This window comes from Phoenix dactylifera, chromosome 16, assembly GCF_051530095.1.
Source record: "Phoenix dactylifera cultivar Ajwa chromosome 16, Ajwa_hap1_PhDact_Kaust_v1.1, whole genome shotgun sequence".
NCBI classification, from domain to species: Eukaryota; Viridiplantae; Streptophyta; class Magnoliopsida; order Arecales; family Arecaceae; genus Phoenix; species Phoenix dactylifera.
In genome coordinates, this window is record NC_143205.1 from 17,260,580 (window position 1) to 17,275,163 (window position 14,584).

At 39.0% G+C, this 14,584-nt stretch overlaps 2 protein-coding genes across 8 annotated transcripts; both read right to left on the minus strand.

Annotated features, from left to right (window-relative positions):
- Positions 1-4,021: 4,021 nt before the first annotated feature.
- LOC103718932 (serine/threonine protein phosphatase 2A 57 kDa regulatory subunit B' beta isoform-like) lies at positions 4,022-6,938 on the minus strand. Its single transcript, XM_008807945.5, has 2 exons — positions 5,799-6,938; positions 4,022-4,746 (listed from the first exon to the last, which is right to left on the minus strand). The coding sequence occupies exons 1-2, from the start codon at positions 6,936-6,938 to the stop codon at positions 4,408-4,410; spliced, it is 1,479 nt and encodes a 492-aa protein (XP_008806167.3). The 3' UTR covers positions 4,022-4,407.
- On the minus strand, positions 6,822-14,152 carry LOC103718914 (Pentatricopeptide repeat (PPR) superfamily protein). Of its 7 annotated transcripts, none has more exons than XR_015973931.2 (4): positions 12,369-14,151; positions 12,068-12,186; positions 10,783-10,877; positions 6,824-7,848 (listed from the first exon to the last, which is right to left on the minus strand). XR_015973931.2 is itself a non-coding variant. In XM_017845662.5 (2 exons), exon 1 carries the CDS (start codon positions 13,976-13,978, stop codon positions 12,380-12,382), a length of 1,599 nt encoding a protein of 532 aa, XP_017701151.2. In that variant the 5' UTR covers positions 13,979-14,152; the 3' UTR covers positions 6,823-7,848; positions 12,369-12,379. The 7 variants fall into 7 exon arrangements, 1 of the variants encoding a protein (XP_017701151.2); XR_015973932.2 differs by lacking the exon at positions 6,824-7,848 and adding an exon at positions 7,960-9,166 and having other exon boundaries at positions 12,068-12,217; positions 12,369-14,152; XR_005507688.3 differs by lacking the exon at positions 6,824-7,848 and adding an exon at positions 7,960-9,166.
- Between the last annotated feature and the right edge of the window lie 432 nt (positions 14,153-14,584).

Below are 14,584 nucleotides of genomic sequence, written 5' to 3' on the forward strand. Positions count from 1 at the left end.
TTTTTCTTTTCATTTTATCTTTGTGGCCTTTCGTGCGACGAGCCTTCTTTAGACCAAAGCCTTAGGTGACCGCATCGTCTAAACATTGGGCCAGCCCTGACGTCGATAAGAATAAATTATAAAAACCACTTAGACATTAAGACTATTTCAATAATATAAAAATCTTACACTTATCTTACAGATTTATTTTTATTCAATATTTTATACCATAACTTAACAGAATATTAGTTAAACTATTATCTTTTAATAAAACCTAAATATTATATCAGAAAAAATTTTAAAAAGGACCAAAATAATCTTACAAAAATCTTCATCGGCTTCATGTTTATTACACTTACGCCCAATATTTTGTAAAAACCTACACTTACACCTATTTAAATTAATAACGTGAAACTGTTTATCTATTGTAAAGGGTCAAAATTATCTTTATGAGAAAATAAGGCTCCTCTTTTACTTTTTCGACTCTCGGAACTCTTCGAAGTATTACGTCCTCAAGAGTCTTCTTTTCTTTGAGATTAAGCAGCCAGAGGTTCTTTCCGATTTCGTCACCCCACCACAAGCATCCCTGTCTGATGAGCGACCAACAACAAGCTTCCTTTCCAATCGACAACGAGTATGCTTCCCGACCGGCATCCGTTCTTTTTAATCAGCCTTTGTTCTCGCTTTCTCGCCCACCACATCATAGAGATCGGGGATGCCGGTATATTATTTGCTGATTTTGAGTTCTACTTGTCCAATATTGTAAATATGATTCCTTAATATTGTCGCTATGAATAAAGATTTCTATATCTATATATGGAGCTATAATAGCTCTAGCAGCTTATCATCTAAAGGATCCAAATCAGTACGTGCGTGAGAATTCTTCTTTTTGGAGGGTGCATCAATTGTGGTTTTATAGCCTGACTTGGACCATAGACAGACTGGCTCAAGCGATAAAACTCTTGATGTTAGTTCCCTACAGCAAAAAATTTTAGAGGCATCCACTTGTTTGAGAGATCTATATTACTTTTTTTTTGGCACATGGTTCTTTTCTGATAATTCATTAAGATCAAGCTCAGACCTATGGCACCTCGCGGTTGTTCTCTTCTTTGCATGTTATATCATTTAAGGCTAATTTGATCATTTTTTTTAAAAAAAATTCTGATGTGGCATTTAGACCCCATTAAAGTTAATAGTTTGGCTAATATTCTGTTATGTTATGGATTAAACTGTTGAATAAAAATAAATCTCAGGAAGATAAGCGTAAATTTTTCAAACTATTGGATATACATAAAATTTACCCCTAATCTTAGGAGACTTTTTGTAATTTACTCATCACTCAAGGATAATTTTGACTTTTTTTATGAGGTAAATGGAGTAATGTCGTTAATTTAACTGGGAGTAAGTATTGGTCTTACAAATTAGTGAGTATAAATGAAATAAACGTAAATATCAGAGGTTTTTTATAATTTACTCTAAAAGTAGCAACAATGACATTGGAATTGGGAGGTATGTTCAAAGGAAGGTAAATGGGGCTGCGAATTGGGTAGCATTCTTCGTAGTAGATCACTCGAATGGGGTCTTCTGGATAGGTGAGATGGAGCTGTTAAGGGCGCTTCGAGACCTATTGTTTTTTATTTTTTATTTTTGATATATTTGCAGTAGATTACTATTAATCCTCCGTTGTAGCTATAAAAAAAAATGATTCCGGATTTGCATGGATACAGAAGTTAAGACTATTTATAAATTACAAAGTTAGTATTTATAAATTAATTAATTTTATTTCATAAAATTAAGACTATAGTAAATATTTTTGAAATTTAAAATATTTATCACTCACATTAATCTATGCGTGCATTGTAACTGGTATCCTGGAATATCAATAAAAAACAATGTCAACATATCAGCTGATATTTTTCAATCAATATTTTGTTTCTTAAAATTACCCTTACAATTAGTATCTTGATTAAAGTCTTAAACTAGTTGGCATATTCTAATATCTCAAATTTAAAATAATAGTTGAGATCAGAAATATTTTGCATCTTTGCAAATTTTCTCACTTTCCATATCAACCACGATAAACTGAGATTTGATATCATATTGGTTTTGTTATGGTATCTCAGTTTTAAAACTTTTTGAGTGGAGGATGGCTCAAGAGGCAGTGATGGTTGGAGAGGAAAAGAGATAATGAATTATAAAAATCATTTATTTCATTTTGTTTTTTTTGATATCTAGCCAGATAAGGGTTTTTGCAATAATATTAGGATATTTGGATTTAGAAAACAGGGTCTTAGTTAAAAAATAACTTTAAGTTAATTGATAGGTTAGACTATGCTTTTATATTCTATTGATGTGCTCCATGATCCATGGTGGCCATCTACTCCTGCAGTAAAGTGGCCGACTTTGTTGATTTTTCTTCATTAAAGCTTTGTTGTTAAAGATCTTATAATCTCTGAAGATAGGAAATGGAATCACTCTCTTATTGCATAATTCTTCTCAAGGGAATCAGTAGATAAAGTTTTGTCGCTTCCTATTCCTAGTGGTAATTGGGGCGACAAATCTAGTTGGAATCCGTCTTCTGGATTGTTTGCAAAAGTATCTAACTTTTATAGAGTTTTTTTAGTTAAAATCCAATATGGAAGATAGGAGTGCTCTCTTTATATAAAAAATTGCTTGGTACCAACTTCCATGTACAGTTATACTACATTAACATAGTTTTCATATACCGAACGACTGTGATTTATGCCCAGACGTTGAGGAGTCTTCATCTCATACCATACTTCACTGCAAATTTGCATCTCAGGTACGGATACTAGCCTCCATCCACAATTCATTTCTTTTCCCATCCTTTTCTTTGGATGATTTTCTATAAACTATTAGAGAACGAGTTTTCAATAAGGATAGGAAAGATGAAGCAATATTACTTTGTTATATTGTTTATCCTATTTGGTTGGTGAGAAATGCTTGTATTTTTTAAGATATGAGGTAGAGTGCTAGATTAATTCTATTAATTCTATTAAAATAATTTTTTTTTTGAAAGAAAAGGGTGATCGTTACCTTGCACATTGAAAGGATTCCATTAAATCTATAGGTGGGTTATGGTAAAGCGAGTCGGGTTTGATCAACCTGTGGCCTGTGATGCCTATATACAAAGAACATACTCAAAACCTTCTCCATATACAATAACCCACTCTTGGACATGCTACAAGGTTAAGCTGGATTGAAATATATGTAGGGAGAGAGAGAGAGAGAGAGAGTACAAAGTGCAAAAAAGTAAAGGAATAATGAACCTTGGATGCCTTAAAATTCGTTAAAAAAACAGAGGTGAAAAGAAAAAAGAGATTTTTTCATCAAAGAAAGAAAAAGAAAAATTTCATACATAAAAAAGGCATGAGAATAAAGCTATGTTTTAAAAAGTGGCTAGAAGAAAAAGGGACCCTAATCTCCTTCATGCTCTGCAACTCTTAAGCATTTTGAGAAGAGAAACTGATTAGATACATCATAGTCATCCTTTCGATCAAGAGAGAGATTAAATGAAGTAAATTCAGAAAAGATACTAGACTAAACAAACACATCGATCTAACTTACATTATTTTTTAATCAAAAAAGTTGTTATTTTTGGTAGTTTCTGATGATTAAATTAGTCAAGATAGCTGTTTAGTATAAGAAAGAACAAAATATACGAATTGCCAATCAGACTTAGCTCAGCTGGCCGGCATCCCTCTCCACTTTACATATAGATATCTTCTTGCCGGCCCTCGTAAACAGATACATCATAACATGTCACTTGGCGTGACGCATGCAGTATCAATGTCCATCCTAAAACATTCACCCAAGACTTTGGAAAAAGTGTAGGATAATTTAAGAGCCTTAGCAGCTCACAAAAAACAAGTGTTTCATCCTATTTCTCAAGACACACTAAGGAAGTTCATGAATCTTGTCAACAGGGGGGCCACTTGAGCAGCACATGGTGCTACAAGCAGCCAAAAGACAAGTCTATTGAATTCCCAACAGATAACTAGAAGGAAGATAAAAGGGCAAGTAAAGAAGGCAAGGCATCCTCTTTTAATTTAATTGGAAATATCTTGCAAGAAGTAGAATACAAGCAAGGTTCTCTATAGACTAAGTCTTAAGTGAATTCCAAGAAAAAGAACAAACTAGAATCCAATGAATCTACCTGGTGAAAACTCAGAATTTTTAATGGCAGAGCAAGGAACTCAGCCAGCCTAAAACAAGTAAACTATTATGTTAAAGTGCTGAAATGCCCTCGGTTGATTCTGTTTCTAGGTGAAATAGAACTATTGTTGCGCATATTCTAACTTAAAGGTTTAGGCTCCCCATCCCCAAAATTCTTTGAAGAGTGGAATGCAGGAGCTATGGCTCTTCTACTTCTCTATGCAAGGAAAGAATTTGTGAGGGTTGCTTCGGTTATTGGGAGACGCATATACAATTTGAAGGCTGGAGCAAATTGTTATTAGCTGCAGCCATTTCCAGCCTTTCCCACCTCACCTTCCTCTTGATCTCTTCCTGGTCAGCCACTGATTCTCGACGGTCCAGCTCCTGGAGACACTTGGAGTATAGCTCGGGCTCCATTTCTTCCAGCATAATCTTGACACTCATTGTCAGCTGCTGGACTGACTCGCTCCAGTGCCTCCTGAGGTTCTTCTCGATGCCTTTGACAATAGCAGGAAGAATATTTTCCATACACCGAGAAGCCATTTTCACAAACTGCTCGTTGTTCCATATATAGAGGGTTCTTTCAGCAACCTGAACAGATGAAAATCCACAATAAAGGTCGGCTATGAAACAATAAAATATCTGTTGATTATGTAAGTTGTTAACATGATACCAGATCCTAAAACTTGATTGGAACACAGATAATATGATATATATTTAAGATATAAGATGCCAATTATTCATGAAGATAACAATGTAGCAAAATCTATTTAACTATAAAATTGAAGATTTTAATGTCTAAGACTTTGTTAAAGACTACTAATCATGCAAACAGTTTTTCATCCATCTAGGAGTCAAAAAGAAAGACAGGAAACAAAGAAAGAAGTAAAAGAATTTTGCCCCCTCCTCTACACTCCCCTTTGAAATGAATAAAATTTCGCATCTCAGTGGCAAGCCCTTGCTAAATAACCTGGCATACTGAGAAAAACAACGGGCAAGCACAGTATAACATATAGCCGACTATTTCAAGAAATCTTAAAAAGGTGAAAGAAATTGGGTTAAGTCTTAAAGAGTTTCAATCCGTTTACTTTTGACTTTTTCCTGCTTAACAAAGCAAAAGAGATCAAAGAAATGTCATGGCTTTCTTTTCCCACATTATCATATCTATATATTATTAAAAAAAGGTACAGGTAACGAGAATCAGCAAGTCATGTAATCTATACGGGTAAGAACAGCAGCGAAAGAGCTTCTCAATTATAATGACAAAAACGACAGAACAAGAAATAGTTGCATGAAGAAATTTCGTTCTAGCACTATTCCTATTTTAATCACAAAGAACTGGCTGGAGCTGGCATAACATAAAGAGCTTGGAAAGGATACCTACAAACAGAGCTCCATGCAGCATGTATTTTCATCAAAGTAGTTACTACACTTAAACAAGCTAGTATTGTACAATGCACAGTGGATGAAAATTTCAGATGGACCAACTCTCCAACTTCTCCATAATGTTTTAATGAAAGCAAATGGACTTGAGGCTCCTACCAATTTCTCTGGAATGTTCAAGTTTTATGATCATATAGAAGGGGAAAAGATCGAAGTAAAGAAACAGCGCCAAGAGAATGAACTTTTTAGTTCCCACTGACCTGAAAGTTACAACTGCTCAAGCACTTGGCAATCCGAGAGCAGAGAGGCACAGCTAGCTTCTCAAACTCGCTGGGGCCTAAGCTCTCCACCAGGTCGTCCAGCTCCGAAATTAGCAGCACCTCCTTCTGGCAGTTGGTCACAGGCCAATACCTCAGTATCCCCCTCAGCACCACACCACCCAGCTCAGGCTCCTTCTGCACAAACTGCGATATACAGTAGGACAGCTGATGGTGATAGGCCGGCATCCACTTGGGCTTGTGCAGTGGTACCAACACCCGTGCCAAGAATACCCTATGCTCCTTCTTGAGGGGCACTGCGAACCCATTGATGATGCTTCCCCATATCTCCAGCAACTCCCCAATGCCACAGTGCCTCTCCGTCTCAAAGGCAAAGCGAAGGAACACGTTGCTCATTGACCTCCGCATGAACGACCGCTCGATGGTCAGCTTTGAGTACAACTGGTGGTATACATTCTTGAGGCGGTCACGCTCCCGTGGGTCCTCCGATTGGAAGAGGCCTAAAAGGTTCAGGAGGAAGGCATGGTCGATGTGATCGCGAAGGGACTTAGGCTCGGAATTTGTGATGAGAGCTCCAAGTATATCGTAGACAATGTGCAGGTGAGGCCACGAAGGGGCAAGGACCATTGGAGGGTAGTCATTGTCAAGGAAATCAGGCGGGAGGGATGGGAAGGATGACAGGGGAAGTGGGCGAAAGAGGTTGGCAGAGAGCATGGAGATGAGGGGGGCCAGGACTCCATCGTTGAGCGGTTTTTTGGTGGAGCGGATGGCAGAGAGGATTTGGCAGAGTTTGCATCTCTTGAGGTCTTGCTGCGATGGCGACTCCACAGGGTCAGTGAAGGTGAAGACATGGGTGCAGCAGGAGATCATGGAGATGAGCTCATCGTTCTCGAACTCAGAAGAAGGTGGCGGCAACAAGGTGGCACCGGAGATATCACGGTCAAAGAGGTCCTGGAGGGTGGTCGATTTCTTCTTCTTGGAGGCGGCCTTTGGTGAAGTCTTGGGAGCACCCATCTCCTCTGCTCTCCTCTCTTTTCCTTGCTTTGGGTTCTTTTTTTCTCTGGTTTTCGAGTGTAGAGAAGGAGGACAGGAAACCAAAGAAAGGGTGGCACGGGCTGTCATTTTGTATTGTCACTCTTTGGCGGGTTTCGAAGAGGAGTCCAAATGGAGCGATATTTACTTTGGGAAGAGAATTGAAAATTCCGACCGTTGAGAGGATCTAGCTTTTCTTAAAGGCAAAGGCACATGGCATCCTTTGGGCTCTCTCTTTACGTTATGGCTCAGAACAATACTAGGGGTTCGGTAGACAAAACAAAAATTGGTTGGCTTGGAGTGTTTGGACTGAGAAGAATTTTAAAGCAAGCTGGTAAGAAGAGGTCATTTGGGTTTATCAGATCTTCTATAACATCAGGATCTTATAATCTATAATATTATCACCTCCATCAGATGGAATGAGGTTGTGAAACTGAGATCAACCTATGAACTGGAAAACTCAAACATTAGAATGGGGTTGGGTGAGACTGACTTCATTGAAAAATAGACTCAAAGCTAAGACTCAAATCAGCTAGGTGTAAGGGCATGGCCTGGAAGAAAAATCTCTGAGGCTAGGAAGACTCTTGCCGAATTATGCAAAAATAAGCTATAAGGTAAAATGAAATAATATCATTCAGTATAGAAATTAGACTTCACACAATTTATGTGTGAAAGGTAAATCTAAGAAATGCAAGAGAGTCCATATCCATATGCCAGTGACCGTAACCAAACTCAGAATTCTTGCAATCTGAGCCAACTAGCCAAGTTTGTACGAGTGGAAGCAGACATCCCTGTAACTCAAGGGAACCTTCCTACATGCAAGGCATAGCACCAGCCAATTCAGTTGATCATATTGGTACTTCTCTCCTGTTTCACTGATCGGAACTTGCGCAGTTTCAAACCACTTCCAAGTAATATAAGATGCCATGTATCTGCTCATAGACATCAAACTACCACATGCTTGTTATTTTCCCTGTCAATTCATAACATCTGGGTCCACCTGAACATGTTGTTATGCAGTAATTATCAAAGTATTGACCAAAATATATAATATAAAGCAACAAAATATTAGATCACAGATACAACAGCCAACAAGATCGAGCCACTTCTGCTAAAGAATAACAACCAACGACATGATGGATTTTCCTTTTCCATAATATTTATTACAATAGGGCATTGCATTCATAATCTCAATAATCCATTTGGATAAAAAAAATGAACTGTTTCTATTCATGAATGACAAGGAGAGAATCCAAGGGAGTCTCTTTTCCTGTCAGTTACACGTAGTAACTATTCATTTGTCTGCAATGTGATTGCTAGGTATGTGTTTATAAATAATGCTACAGCTATTATTTCTGTGTCTCTAGTATCTTGTGGCACTATGAAACAATGGAACTTATTAAAATTAAGGGTTGTTGTTGATTCATGAGGAAAGCAAAAAGGAAAATTGGAGATCCTTATTTTCCCAAACTCAAGGCAGTAAGAACCGAAATTCATCAAGAAATCATCTTCGTAGAGGTAATAGAGAGATCAGACTCAAGTACCAAGTATCAAAGGTTCATTTGTAGTATGAGATGTATAGATGTTAAAAAGACTTATGGAAGGCATGAATGGAGGAATTGATTGATCAAAAACAAAAACAAAAAAAAAGGAGTTCTACAGAAAGTTGGGACATTTCACCATTGGCAACAAAGAATGCACAAGATGTACAGCACACTGGAACAATTGCCTGGGGATCTAAACAATGTGCAAACGGAGCAACAATAATAGGCAGACTGCCTATTCTAGCAACTAGCAAACTTGAAGTTATATAGATCAACATAAAATATACTATCAGCCGAAAATGCAAAGCTAAATGTAGACTAAGTCAAAATATCTGCCCCAAAAAAATTATAGGATGCTATAAATACATCATAAAATCTAAAAAGGAGCTAGAATCAGCAGGAGAGAGAGGAAAGAGGTGGTGTTGTTATTTTTAGAACCCTTGCCATAGTGTAAAGTCACCTCCCTTCCATTTGCATTGCTCCTCTCCGCCGGCAGTAAACCCGTCACCCTTTTGGGAAGGTGAACAAGAGGAGATCGCAAAATCACTAGTCTCCTCCATCTATTTCTTCCCTTTCTCTAGCTCCCACGACCACCACGAACCATTTCTTCCCTTCATCTCCCTCTCTCTTCTCCTCTTCTTCCATCTCTATTTTTCTTTGTTATCTCCGCTTCGAGCTTGTTGTGCCCCATCTCCATCGGATTTACGGTCGCCGCCTCGCCAGAGCAAGGTAACAGCTTTGCTTCCTCATCACCTTGTTTTAGAACCCCTTTTTCTGGTTTGGATATAAAGTCACATCAAATCCATTCCGAAGAGCTTCTTGTTTTGTATTTAGATTTTTTTAAATAGTTAAATATAAGTTACTTGATCTTCTTAAATAGTTTTGGATAAGTATAGTCGTTTTACCCATCTGAATCTGGTTATCTTTAGACGAACTGAGATAAGTAACCCTGACACAAATTTTACTAATTTTTGAATTATTGGTCCATTTTTATTTATATAAAGTATGAAAATATAAATTATACTGATATAATTGACTTTGTATTTTCTTAAATATTTAGAATCAAGTATATGATTGTGAAATGATTCATATTTTTATAGCATTGTCTCATGGATACTTATATAGGAACGATTTCCAAACTATGAAAAAGTGTATTTTCTACGAAGGTGATATATATTGGGTCTAATTATGAATTATAAACTTTATTAAAATAGTTAATTTACCGTATATAATTTCATGATAGCTTTATTATTAAAGATTATTTATGGATTACGAACTCTATAAAACCATTTAGTATCTTATTCACGTACGATTTAAGAAAATATAACTTAAAAAAAATATGATTTAAGAAATAAGATTATAGTCTCTCAGATAGTTATTTACGACCCTCACCAGCAGGTATAATAGTTGGCATTCAGCCCTCACGAGCAGGTATAATAGTTGGCATATAACCCCACCTACAGGTATGATAGTTGGCATGCTAGCAAGTATAATAGCTGATATACGGCCTCGGTCAATTATGGCCTTGTCACAGGTATAAAATGACTTTAGCATTTAGTTTGAAAGTATTGCTATGGCTATTTAAGAAATTTGCATATGCAATAGCATGATTGGTTTTATAACATGTTTTATAATGCGGTTATTATGAAATGCTATAATTACATGGTAAAATGGTTTAATGAGTTAGGACCATATTTAAGTTATAAGCTTGGAATTGTACTTATGAATCTGCATAATTTATGAATACATGATCGCATTTTCATGTCATGGATTGTTATGTTATTATGTCTATGACATGCTTGATTTGCAATAAAAGTTATTTTTTAATGATGCATTAAATCATATAAAACTTATACTTGATCCAGTAGGGTAGTGCATGGTTACTTACTGAACTATGAAGCTCACTTTTCTCTTTGTTCTTTTCAGATAAATAAGGCTGCTAGGTGTGGAAAAGGGCAATTCAAGCGGAGCATAGTAGTAGGTTATTAATAGGTTTAGTTTATGACCATGAAAATATGGGTTATGTAACTTCGAATATTTAAATGCTGAATTTAGATGCTATGTACCCGCACCGCTTTGTTTAATCAACGGATAAAGTTTTGGACCACTTTTATTATTGTACTTTATGAGATAAATTTTTATGTAGATTTTTTATTGTGGGCATTGTGTTTTTGAGGGTGATATTCCATGGTAGCACGGCTATATCATGTTTTAGATTTGAGGTATGACAGTATTTACCACTAAAAAGTTGAAAATCAACATTTACAACTGAACCCTGATTTTCCTTTGCATAGTTCCTTGGCATAAGGCAAACCAAGTAGAGAGTTCCCAAAGCACAAACATCAGTCCTCTGAAGAAGCTCAAGATCCCCATAACAGATATTATCTTACCTGCTACTAAGATGTACGAGAGGGGGGAAGTCTGAAACAGAAAATTTTACTCCAGCACTTGAATCCAGCGAACCATGATCTTTGCCCACTTCAAACTTCAATTTAGATGAACAAAAAATTATGCTAAGACATGAATGAAATGTTTATATTAGTAAAGACATGAATGTTTATATTATGCTAAAAAATTAATATTTTAGCCCCATTAATTGAATAGATATTGTGCTTTCCAAGATATTTTTGCATATCATAACATGTTCCACATCTCTTTTTGCAAGCCTATGAGTAGGCTTTCGAGCTCATCACTACTTCATGCTCAAGGAAACATAATTACTTTCTTAAATGCAACGATTATGAAATTGCTGACCAACTATTGAGACCTGAAATATACATGTAAATTCTGACCAACTCTTGAGACCTAAACATCTTGGTTGACAAATCTCTTTATTAAATCATCACTTATAGACATCAAAACAGATCATACTAGAAAGCAATTAGATCATGTAACACCAACACAAAGTTCTGATAATGCCTTCTGAATGTTCAAGGTAAATTCTGAACTAAAGTTTTTTTTTTCTTTTCGGTTTATCAATCTAATGAAGTCTGAGTCTGTCGTGCATTGATGAAAGTTGCGGTGCCTTTATTCATGTATGCGTGTATGCTGGTGGTAATAGTTATCTTAGTGAACCATTGACTCCAGAGTATTTGGAATCTGCAGAGTTCAACCATAATTCAAGCCTTGATTTGGGTTTGCATTATATACAAAGCTTAAGGGATGAATGTGATATAAAATCAAATGTTACTTTAGTTTAAAGGCATGAATCAACTTAGTATCTTCCATGTTTCTTTATTAGGTACTGCAATATGGTTATTGAGTCATATATAGTATTAAATAGACATGATTTCCTACTCTGAAAAATCAGTTGCGTGATCTTTACCGGACATGATTGTCTTAAACTACTAAACATATTTTATCAGCATGTTCGCACATTCAACTAAAGATGGTTAGCAAGTGATCACTGGGGAAACACCTATAAGAAGATATTTTGCTGGAAGTAGGCATAATTGTGCATAAAATTCTACATAGCATAGCTGGTAGCAATTAAAAAGTAAAGCTATATCCATCATCTAGATAATAGGAACAAGAATAATTAAGCAATGGCAGAATATTTAAGAGAATACACCAATGAAATGGGTTTCCTGCTTAATGTGGACATATCACATAAGACAGTGCATCATTTATAAAGGAAGCAGACACAAAGCAGTGCCTTAGATCAGTAAAAATTACCTTTTCCCCTTCCATAGAGGTTATGCTATAAAATTAGCAAATCCAATCTTTTCTTTGTTTTCCCTTTGTATAATTGTAGCTTCAAATCTTTTCTTCGTTTTCCCGTTGTATAATTGTAACTTCAATTGAGAGAACAAGGGATTATGATACCTTAATTGGGATATATATACATTAAAAGCCAAAGACCAATGCTGCTCATTAAATTCACAAAGAATGATTCTTGCTATAAGTTTAACTTGTTTAACTGAGGGATACAACAAATACATTAAATTGGAGAGGAAACAGAAGCAACAGTCAGTACCAAATTAGCCCCTACAAAGGCCTGGAGATGAACCCTCTCTCTGCCATCTTCTCCACGAGCTCCTCATGCCTCCTCAGCTGACCAGCCCTTCTTAGCAGCGCCAGCAATGCCTCGTACATAGGCACCGTAGGCTTGAGGCATTTCTCCTCCACCATCTCCCTCATCATCTTGTACGCCTGCTTCCAGTGCCCTCTCCCACAGAATTCCGATATAAGCACCCCATATGTGTTCACATTTGGCTCGATCCCCTCCTCCTCCATCTCCTGCTTCATCCTCAGCATCATATCCATCGACTTATCTTTGCCAAACAGCTGCATTAGCAGATTATACGTGACAGTGTTCGGCCGACAACCAAGCTCCCTCATCCGGTTATAAAGCTTGTGCGCAGTGTTTACATTCCCGACACTAAGAATGCAGCGGAAAATGGCATTGAAAGTGTGGCAGTTTGGGGTGCACCCCTTGGCAGCCATCTGGTTGAGGACTTTAAGTGCAGCATGGAGGTTCTTCTGACCCTTCTGGCAGTGGGCCTCAATGAGGAGGTTGTAGGTGATGATATCCGGCTCGCAAGCTAGCTGCTTCATCTGGTTATGCACCTGCAACGCCTGCTCCATTCGCCCAGACTTGACGTGGGCCTGCATCAGGCTGTTAAACGTCGCAGCATTGGGCGAGCACCCGGCATCAAGCATCTGGCAGAAGAGCTCGTGGGCGCGGGGTATCTGGCCGGCTCGGCACATGGAGTCAATCACGGAAGTGTACGTGTACACATTGGGGGTGATGCCATGGCCCCGCATCTCGGCGAAGACGCGCTCGGCCTCGTCAAGCCGGCCGGCGCGGCACCAGGCGTGGACAAGGGCGGTGTAGAGGACGACGTCTGGGGGAAAGCGGTGCCTGAAGGAGTCGAAGAGGGACTGGGCCTCAGCTGCAAGTCGCTTCTTGGCGAGGACAGCAAGGAGGGAGGCGAAGGTTGGGGGATCGGGGTCGACGCCGTAGTCAGGCATGCGGCCGAAGGCATGGGCCGCGTCCTCGGGGAGGCCGGCGCGGACGTAGCGACGGATGAGGCTCATGAAAATCTGTTTTTGGATGGGGATTTCGAGGGAGCGCATTTTGTCGAGCAGGTGCCAGGCGATGTCGAAGTGGTGGAGCTTGCCCGCGAGGTCGATGAGCTCGGCGAAGGCGGGGTAGAGGGAAGGGGAGCGAGGAATGGAGGAGAGCCACCAGTTGAAGAAGGCGAGGGCTTGGGGGAAGGGGACGCCGTGGCGGAGGGAGGAGAGGCGGCCGAGAAGGGCGCAGGTGAGGGCGGGGGAAGGGGGGAAGGAGGGCGAGAGGAGCGAGAAGGAGGAGGAGAGGGAGGGGATCGTGAGGTCCGGGGCAGGGGCGACGGTGGGATCGGGGGTGGGGTTGGCGCGGTGGTGGTCTTTGATAAGGGCATGGAGCTTCTCGAGAAGGTTGGCCTCGGCGGCGGAGAATGGGGCGGCCGCCGCCGCCGCCGCGGCGGTAGGACTTGGGGATTGGTCGAAGTCAGGGAGAGACGGGGAGTTGGAGAGAGATTTGATGAGACAAGGGAGAATGGAGGAAGAGGAAGGCGGCTTGGATTTCAGCAGGAAAGCCATGGCCGGCGCTGCCGGAGGTCGGAGAGGTGTAGGGTTTTCGTTTCGGGGGGTTTAGTAGAAGTCTAGAGGTTCGGACTCATGCTTGAGCCTAACTGCCAGGCTTGGGCTTTGGGTTAAGGCCTGATATGGTCTAAACACACCTTAATTAGGATTTGAGTGGGATTCCTTGAGTCAATAGTGCCTCTTGGCTATCCTATATGAAGGCATCGCCAAATCTTAAATCCTGCATCTTTGCTACTTCTCCAGCTTCTTTAGTAGGTATTTCTCTCCATTTTGTTCCTTAATTGGTCTAGATCATGATATGAGACTGACAATGTCAAAATGACCAAGAAAATCTCATTACACTGATGCATATTGGTGCTCTAGACCAATGAAGGCAATGCTATCCATTTTTGTTCTTAATTGGTCTACATCATGATACGAGACTAACAATGTCAAAATCATGAAGAAACTTTCATTACACCAATGCATATTAGTGCACTATACCAATGAACGCAACAGAACTTTTTTTATTTCTTTTAATCATCATCATCTTCCCATTATCAATTTGGTTTTGTTGGGGGGAATAAAGTTTCCCCCCAAATGACATAAATGCCCCAGAGAAGC